Source organism: Oncorhynchus gorbuscha, linkage group LG21 (assembly GCF_021184085.1).
Source record: "Oncorhynchus gorbuscha isolate QuinsamMale2020 ecotype Even-year linkage group LG21, OgorEven_v1.0, whole genome shotgun sequence".
Lineage (NCBI taxonomy): Eukaryota > Metazoa > Chordata > Actinopteri > Salmoniformes > Salmonidae > Oncorhynchus > Oncorhynchus gorbuscha.
In genome coordinates, this window is record NC_060193.1 from 39,609,963 (window position 1) to 39,620,124 (window position 10,162).

Below are 10,162 nucleotides of genomic sequence, written 5' to 3' on the forward strand. Positions count from 1 at the left end.
TCCAGTCAGCAGATGGCGATGTGTGTATTTTAGGTTCAGGCGATGCTGCCAGTGTGACGTATAATCTAGTGGAAGGGACGCTCCTTCAACAACAACAGCTAGTCAGACACCTCGGTAGCTTTCTAGCAAACATAGCTACAACATTCATGATCTTTACACTTTGTTGGTGTATATTAGTCGCTGTGTTTTAAACAGACTTCTGTCATGTGTACTTGTTGGCCCATTTAATTATATATTTACGTTGTTTGTCAGCTAGCTGGTTTGCTAAGTTAACTTAGAACTAGGCTAGTCGTTAATGCTAGCTAGCTAACATCCTCGACCATGAGTTCACTAAGCTACTCTCCTGTTAAAGAGGAGGTCTGCTGGACGGAGAAAGAAGCTCTCGTGAAAGAGGAGGAGGAAGAGAAGGCTGTTACACTACAAAATCAAGTAGAGGGTGAGGCTGTTACCGTGAAAGAAGAAGAGAAAGACGTTTCAGTGAAAGAAGAGGAAGACGCGTTCAGAGTGAAAGAGGAGGAGGAGGAGGATGTTACAATAAAAGAAGAGGAGGAAGCCGTTTTGGGAGTGAAAGAGGAGGAGATGACTGTCAAATTGGAAGAAGAAGAGGAGGTTGGAGATCTGTTTAACACCAGTAAGTACCATCTCTGCAGTCGTTGAACCAATATGCAGTAAAGGGGTTCTACACTTTAATGTTGCTCTGTAGGAATGGCTGAAGCTACACTGTAACGTGTAGAACATCAAGAGTGGACCATCAACAAAACGTTAACAATTGATCAAATGCATCCAATGACAATGCCTGAAATACTATAGTCCTCAATATCTCCTATTAGATTAGCCCAAGATGTACTCTTAAAGGGCCAATCAGTAGTTGTTACATCCATTTAGGGACTTGTACATTAATGATATGTACCCATTGTTTCTTGAAGAAATCACTTATTAATGCCTCATGAGCTTAGTTCAACTGTCGTACCCCATCAAAACCTAAAATATAAGTTTTTTTTCTGTTATTAGTCAGCTAGCGTGCTGGTTAAGTTAGCACTAGCCTAGTTAGCTAACATCTCCGACCATGAGGTCACTAAGCTACTCACCTCCTGCTAAAGAAGAGGTCTGCTGGACAGAGAAATAAGCTCTCGAGAAAGAGGAGGCTGTTAGTGAAAGAAGAAGAGAAAGATGTTTCAGTGAAAGAATAAGAAGACACTTTCAGAGTGAAAGAGGAGGAGGATGTTACAGTAAAAGAAGAGGAGGCCAGTTCCAGTTCTCTGCTGCCAATGACTGGAAAGAACTGCAAAAGTAACTGAAGCTGGAGACTCATATCTCCCTCACTGGCTTTAAGCAGCAACTGTCAGAGCAGCTCACAGATCACTGCACATGTACACTGCACATCTGTAAATAGCCCATCCAACTACCCCATCCCCATACTGTTATTTATTTATTTATTTTGCTCCTTTGCACCCCAGTGTCTCTACTTGCACATTCATCTTCCACACATCTATCACTCCAGTGTTTAATTGCTATATTAATTGCTATATTGTAATTACTTCGCTACCTCCCTTCTTACCTTATTTGCACACACTGTATATATACTTTTTCTATTGTATTATTGACTGGCGGTTTGTTTACTCCATGTGTAACTCTGTGTTGTTGTATGTGTCGCACTGCTTTGCTTTAACTTGGCCAGGTCGCAGTTGTAAATGAGAACTTGTTCTCAACTAGCCTACCTGGTTAAATAAAGGTGCTTTTTTTAAAGACCAGTCTTTCAAAGCACTTCAGGGCAACAGATGTGAGTGCTACCCGACGGTAGTAATTTAGGAAGGTTACCTTAGTGTTCTTGAATGCTTGAAACATGTTGGTATTACAGACTCAGACAGGGAGAGGTTGAAAATGTCAGTAAAGACACTTGCCAGTTGGTCAGCACATGCTCGGAGTATGGTGGTAATGGTAATTACAGATGGTAATCCATCTGGCCCCGCGGCCTTGTGAATGTTGACCTGTTTAAAGGTCTTACTCACATCGGCTGCGGAGAGCCTGATCACACAGTTGTCCGGAACAGCTGATGCTCTCATGCATGATTCAATGTTACTTGCCTTGAAGTGAACAGTGATCTAGCTCACCTGGTAGGCTCGTGTCAGTGGGCAGCTCGCGGCTGTGCTTCCCTTTGTAGTCTGTAATGGATTGCAAGCCCTGCCGCATCCGATGAGCGTTGGAGCCGGTGTAATACGATTCAATCTTAGTCCTCTATTTACGCTTTACCTGTTTGCTGGTTCATCGGAGGGCATAACAGGATTTCTTATAAGCTTCCGGGTTAGAGTCCCACTCCTTGAAAGCGGCAGCTATACCCTTTGGCTCAGTGCAGTTGTTGCCTGTAATCAATGGCTTCTGGTTGGTGTATGTACATATGGTGAGGATGAGGATGTCATCAATGCACTCATTGGTTAACCCAGTGATTGATGTGGTGGGCTCCTCAATGCCATCGGAAGAATCCCGGAATATTTTCCAGTCTGTGCTAGCAAAACAATCCTGTAGCTTGAGAACTTTTTTTACTGGTGCTATTCACTGGTGCTTCCTGCTTTAGTTTTTGCTTGTAAGCAGGAATCAGGAGGATAGAATTATGGTCTAATTTGCCAAATGAAGGGCAAGGGAGAGCTTTGTACGATGCTGTGTCTCTGTGTGTGGAGTGAAGGTGGTCTAGAGTTTTTGTGACATGCTGGAGGAAATGAAGAAAAAACGGATTTGAGTTTCCCGGCACCACATGTTGTCCTGTTTGCTTTTGGCCATATACAGCTCATTGAGTGCTGTCTTAGTGCCAGCATCGGTTTGTGGTGGTATATAGACAGCTCCGAAAAATACAGATAAACTCTCTTGCTAAATAGTGTAGTCTACAGCTTATCATGAGGTTCTCTACCTCAGGCGAGCAAAAACCTTGAAACTTCCTTAGATTTTGTGCCCCAGCTGTTGTTTACAAATATACATACAGTGGCAAGAAAAAGTATGTGAACCCTTTGTAATTACCTGGATTTCTGCATAAATGGGTCATAAAATTTGATCTGATCTTCGTCTAAGTCACAACAATAGACAAACACAGTCTGTTTAAACTAATAACACACAAACAATTATACGTTTTCATATCTTTATTGAAAACACTGTGTAAACATTCACAATGCAGGGTGGGAAAAGTATGTGAACCCTTGGATTTAATAACTGGTTGACCCTCTTTTGGCAGCTATAACCTCAATCAAACATTTTCTGTAGTTGGTGATCAGACCTGCACAACGGACAGGAAGAATTTTGGACCATTCCTCTTTACAAAACTGTTTCAGTTCAGCAATATTCTTGGGATGTCTGGTGTGTACCGCTCTCTTGAGGTCATGCCACTGCATCTCAATCGGGTTGAGGTCAGCACTTTGCCTGGACCACTCCGGAAGCTTTCTTCTGTTGAAACCATTCTGTTGTTGATTTACTTCTCTGTTTTGAGTCGTTGTCCTGTTGCATTACCCAATTTCTGTTGCTTCAATTGGCACACAGAGAGCCTTACATTCTCCTGCATAATGTCTTGATAAACTTGGGAATTAGTTTTCCCGTCGACGATAGCAAGCTACCCAGGTCCTGAGGCAGCAAAGCAGCCCCAAACCATGATGCACCCTCCACCATACTTTACAGTTGGCATAAGTTTTTTATGTGTTTTTTTTTCTCCACACATAGTGTTGTGTGTTCCTTGCAAACAACTCAACTGTAGTTTCATCTGTCCACATAATATTTTGCCAGTAGCGCTGTGGAACATCCAGGTGCACTTTTGCAAACTTCAGACGTGCAGCAATGTATTATTTTTTTTGGACAGCAGTGGCTTCTTCCGTAATGTCCTCCTATGAACACCATTCTTGTTTTGTGTTTTACATATCGTAGACTCCTCAACAGAGATGTTAACATGTTCCAGAGATTACTGTAAATCTTTGGTTGACACTCTAGGATACTTCTTAACCTCATTGAGCATTCTGCTCTGTACTCTTGCAGTCATCTTTGCAGTATGGTCACTCCTAGGGAGAGTAGCAACAGTGCTGAACTTTCTCCATTTATAGACAATTTGTCTTACCGTGGACTGATGAACATCAAGGACCTGCCTTGTTGATAGTGCTGTTAAGGCAGAGCAGCACTTTATTATTGACTTCGCCCATGACATTTTTACAATCCAGGGTTACACAAAACAGTTTAGTCACCTCAACTTGCTCAATTTCCACATTATTCATTACAATATTTAGTTGAGGTTTAGAGTTTAGTGAATGATTTGTACAACGCTTTTAGTTGTTCAAATATTTAGGACTAACTTATTCCTTGCCACATTCTGAAACTAGCTGCAGCTCTTTGTTAAGTGTTGCTGTCATTTCAGGTGCTGTGGTAGCTGGCGTGTATAGTGTTGAGTCATCCTCATACATAGACACACTGACTTTACTCAAAGTCATTTGCATGTTTTTAATAAAGATTGAAAAAAGTAAGGGGCCTAGACAGCTGCCCTGGGGAATTCCTGATTCTACTTGGATTTTGTTGGAGAGGCTTCCATTTAAGAACATCCTCTGTGTTCTGTTAGACAGGTAACTCTTTATCCACAATATAGCAGGGGTTATAAACCCATAACACGTAAGTTTATCCACCAACAGACTATGATCGATAATGTCAAAAGCCGCACTGAAGTCTAACAAAACAACCCCCACAATCTTTTTTATCATCAATTTCTCTCTGCCAGTCATCGGTCATTTGTGTAAGTGCTTGTTCAATGTCTGTAATCATGTCCGAGTGTGGCCTGATATCATTGGTTAATTTACAGATATAAATATAACATATAAAAACATAAATGGATAGCATACGGTCATAAATACAATTTGGCTCCATAGACCTCCAAACATTTACAATGAATAGCAATATTACAATAATGGCTACGTTGAGACCGACGGGAGCAAGGCTCTTTAAATTAAAGATCCAGGCAGCCTCTCGTTTTAACAATACATTGTCGAGGTCACCCCCTCTCCTGTATTCAGATCTCTGAAATGCACTCTAACAACATAACATTTAGTGTCTCCTTATATTACGCTGGGAAAACAGTTTATGGGCACAGAAATCCTAAATAATTTCAGTGTTTGCTAAATCCAATGGTTTTACCTGAGAGTCACGTTAACTTTATTGACAACACCCAAATGATGTCATTAATGTGGTTCTTCAATAATTACTCATAATTCTTAATATTGTAGCTGTTTAGTTACAGTCACATGTTCAACTATCATCAGCTGATCCAGGAAATTATTTTCTGAATGCCAGTCAAATGACAAACATCATGACATGCAACAACAACCAAAGTGCTTCTTCATTCATTACTCTGGTAAAGACAGTTATGCCGTGCTCCACTTTGGATCCAACATCCCTAACGAATTGATGTTATTGTCAGCTTGATTTACAGTAGGGTCTCGTTAGTTAGTTTGGAAACAGAGATACGTAGCTCATAATGTGTATAGAACTGTTCCTTGATGGATAGGCTATTGTACAACACACAGCTATTTTCTTATTCAGAACATTTAGAATGACAGCACATTACAGAGTAACCTAGTGGGATTATTCACAAAATTATCTGGTAATCAGGTTATGAAATGTCATGACAGACATTTTAGTTTCCATGTTTCACCTGAAATATTAAATGATATATAGTCCTAGGTCTATGGTGTTGTTAGGTGAAGTTATGTGTCCTACAGTAGTTATCTATGTTATTACTATTGTCAAAATAAAATAAAATGACTATTTATTGTTGCTCTCTTGACTGTCTTAATTGTCAAGATTTAAGATGTAATTTGTTGTACAACTTCATGTGTATGCTCTGGGCATCACCTTTTACCTCAAATAAACAGTGGAGTTCTGCTCATGTGGGACTTTAACCATCTGTCTGACTTTGTCGTTCACACAGGAGAGAGGTTTGACTGTCGTGGATTCTCTTGGGAGCCTCAACTACATCGTGATGCTAACGAGGCAGAGAAGATTCTTTCCAGATCAGAACACCTCAAGAAACCCCAGCAGAGACTCACAGGGAAGAAGCCTCACTGCTGCTCTGACTGTGGGAAACATTGCAAATGTTCATCAGAACTAAAAATACACCAGCGAGTACACACAGGAGAGAAGCCTTATAGCTGTGATCAATGTGGGAAGAGTTTTACTACGTCTTCCAATCTGACTAAACACCAGAGAAGACACACAAAAGAAAAGCCTTATAGCTGTACTCAATGTGGGAAGAGTTTTGTTATGTCTAGCTATCTGACTTTACACCAGAGAACACACACAGGAGAGAAATCTTATAGCTGTGATCAATGTGGGAAGACTTTTACTACATCAAGCTCTCTGAAGGCACACCAGAGAACTCACACAGGAGAGAAACCATTTAGCTGTACTCAATGTGGGAAGACTTTTACTACATCAAGCTCTCTGAAGGCACACCAGAGGACACACACTGGAGAGAAACTTTATAGCTGTAATCAATGTGGGAAAAGTTTTACTCGGTCAAGCTCCCTGATCATGCACCAGAGAACACACACAGGAGAGAAACCATATAGCTGTAATCATTGTGGGAGGAGTTTTACTCAGCCAAATGGACTGATATTACACAAGCGGACACACACAGGAGAGAAACCGTATAGTTGTACTCAATGTGGGAAGAGTTTTATTCAGGCAAGCTGCCTGAAAGTACACCTGAGAACACACACAGGAGAGAAACCTTACCACTGCTCTGACTGCGGAAAAAGTTTTATTAGCTTAAGTGATTTAAAATCACACCAGAGAACACACACAGGAGAGAAACCACCATATAGCTGTACTCAATGTGGGAAGAGTTTTATTCAGTCAAGCTCCCTGATAGTGCACCAGAGAATACACACAGGAGAGAAACCTTATAGCTGTACTAAATGTGAGAAGAGTTTTACTCAGGCAAGCTGCCTGAAAGTACACCTGAGAACACACACAGGAGAGAAACCTTACCACTGCTCTGACTGCGGAAAGAGTTTTGTTAGATCAAGTGATTTAAAATCACACCAGAGAACACACACAGGAGAGAAACCACCATATAGCTGTACTCATTGTGAAAAGAGTTTTAATCAGTCATGCTCCCTGATATCACACCAGAGAACACACACAGGAGAGAAACCTTATAGCTGTACTCAATGTGGGAAGCGTTTTACTCAGTCAAGCGGCCTGATAGCACACCAGAGAACACACACAGGAGAGAAATCTCATAGCTGTCATCAATGTGACAAGAGATACTCTGTTAAAAGATCTCTGATCAAACATCAGAAAATACATACATGAAGGAGTTGTTTTAATAATCTCACAGTGTAGAATGTTTTAACATTGAAGTATGAGTATTTTAATAATGTCACAATGTAGAACCCTAAACGTTTGCCCCATGTTCTATTGATTTCAGCATGATATGGATATTAGCCTCATGGAAAAATACAAGCTCTGACTTGAAAGAGTACTATTTATGTGATTTAACAAAAAGTGAATAACAAAAAAAGAGTTGTGTTGCACTTCCCACATTGGCGACCCACTTGAATCAAAATGCATCACTTCAAAATGTAGCGAGCTGTTTTCTACAAATTGTCCTCTAACCAGTGATGTACACATTATTTCCAGATTCTGTTTGGTTTTTGAGCTGTTAGTTTTAACAGGATATGCAACCTCTTCTCTCTCCTCTTGCACAATTGATTTCAACATGATATCGATTTGGTGATGACAAATAAGTGTTGCGTTCCTTTATTTAGCGACCCCTAAATTTAAATGCATCACTCCAAATTGTAGCTGACTCTCTTCTGCAGGTTGTCCTCTCACTAGTGAGATAAAAGATATCTCCCATTTCCATGTTTTTTTTAGTTGTTTTAGTTTCAACAGCACAAACAACCTGATTTCCACCCTCATCGATATCAGTAGTTTATTGCTACTTGTTGGAGATGAGTTTGAATGGGCTCGTTCCAAGTGGTTGTGAGTTCAAGAACAAGTGAGTAATAGGAAGAAGACAGTCAGAAGCTAGTGGGGAGAAGAAAAAAATGTATATTTAAAATAAAAATGGTTGACAGCCAGTAGACACCAAGTTTATATTGGTGAAGCATTGTAGTTGATTATAAAGTGAAGTGGAAGTTGTTTTCTGTTGGTGGTAAGCATTCTCTTACAGTGTTACAAATGTTTTTTTTTTATGTTTTGAGGTTGGACTTTAGCACGTCTAGCTCGTTAGCACGTCTAGCTCGTTAGCACGTCTAGCTCGTTAGCACGTCTAGCTCGTTAGCACGTCTAGCTCGTTAGCACGTCTAGCTCGTTAGCACGTCTAGCTCGTTAGCACGTAGGACGCACTGATTGGTTTCACCTCGTAAGTCGGTATGTGTTACACCTGTGCTGGTTGTCCATCTCGTTATTGGGAAGGTGTTTCACCTGAGCTGGTCCAGGTTCTATTTAAGAGTGTCTGGCCCAGTGCTCCAGTTGTCTTGGTAGATGTGGAGAGTCAACACCTTTTAGTTGCGCTACCGTTTTGGTTTGCTTCCCGTTTGTTGTGGGTTTTTCTTTTGTTTGCCTCTTCTCGGGCAGATTTAGTGGGTGACTTTTATGTCCCAGTTGTTGTTACTAGTCAACATTCAGTGGACACAGAGCAAAAATGCAAGATTATGTTAATAAAACAGAATAGAGGGTTTTTATAACTATTGTGTCTGTGTGTTCTACTGCGGAAGGGCCTCTGGGAAATAATACTGACAGGAGATTCACAATGTCTTTTGGGTGATAAAACCTAAGAGAGCGCATTCCAGGTTATGAGTTAATGCTTCTGTTCTATATGGTACCAGGGATAGATGACCCCAGGGCCAGACCCTGGTCTCTACAGAAAGGGTACTGTTTTTACAGCAGATGCTGTCTGCTGGGAATTATAAATATCTTTCATACAAATCTGAACCTTGTGACCCATTCTAAACAACTGTTGTTCGTCATGTAGGTTGAAATGGGTGTTTCTTAGCTGTAAAAGACCTTTGTACTTTTGTCTCGTGGCTCTCAATGAATCATCTGGGGGTGATTCGTCGACCAGCCATCATTACCGTAGAGCACTCAATTGATTAACTTTATATTTGTGTGTTGTATTGACCTGCTCCCTTACTAATAAGTGAATGAAGGTTTTGTTTAAGAATAATTCTGACTTGTGCGATAAGTTTGTCTTCTCATTTGATATAAAACAAATTAACAACCACATTTGGCAATGGGGGATGTGAATCTTGTTGGGGAATAATCAGAATTGGTTGGTAACATAGGTAAGATGTTTTATATTCATCATATGTTTGTTTGTTACTTCTCATCAGAATGTTATTTTTGTATAATACTGTGGTGGGGTTTCAGTATCTGTTCTATGTCAAGACTAAGTTGCTTGGGCCGGAGAGAGGGGAGAGGTCAAGCGTGTATCTCTTGGCTCCACAATGTCTGTGTGCCAGTCAGTGTGTCTCTGTGATCTTGTCAAGATGGCATACAGATGGTTCTGAGTTCTGAGTTTGAGAAAAGGACATAGTTTGGGAGACAAAGCTGAACGATAAATTATGCCTATGCTGTCTCACTATGTGTCTTTGCTATAAATTATCTCCGTTGAAATGTGTGAGGGGCTCTCAGAGAATTCATTGATAGACACTGAATTGAGCTGAGAGTCACAGGATTGTGATAGAGCTCATATAATTAAAGATGGACTTTGATAACTAACTCTGACTTGTGTGTGGTTTGCTCTCATGATTTAGTAAATAGAGGAAATTTCCACGACAATCTTCACTTGGTGACCGCTCCTGACGATCTGGGTAAATTGTGCACAAGGGATCTCAGGGAAACCACACTTCTGGAACAGAGCAGATGGACCCACCTTTGATCTGAGAGGCAGCGAGCCGATCTCAAACGTAGTTCAAAAATTAAATATAAATGTGAGTGAAACAAGGAGTTTTTAGAAAAGCCTCGTAGGCTCTGAGTGTGTATTCCTGAGTGAGGGGGGCACATTGGAGGTGTAAAGAGGGCCGAGCCAGCTATCTGTGTGAGTTGGATGAAAACTAGAATCTGTGTTTACGAGTTAAGACCATGTATGATATAGTGTAAGGTGAACCTGTGTTTGTTTTAAACCTGTAATTTATTTTAA

General features: G+C 40.6%; 1 protein-coding gene across 1 annotated transcript; it reads left to right on the forward strand.

The window, feature by feature from the left end:
* The first annotated feature begins 487 nt into the window (after positions 1–487).
* On the forward strand, positions 488–9,742 carry LOC124007965 (zinc finger protein 271-like). The gene is made up of 2 exons (XM_046318870.1): positions 488–631; positions 5,942–9,742. Exons 1-2 carry the CDS (start codon positions 580–582, stop codon positions 7,327–7,329), a joined length of 1,440 nt encoding a protein of 479 aa, XP_046174826.1. The 5' UTR covers positions 488–579; the 3' UTR covers positions 7,330–9,742.
* The last annotated feature ends 420 nt before the right edge of the window (positions 9,743–10,162 follow it).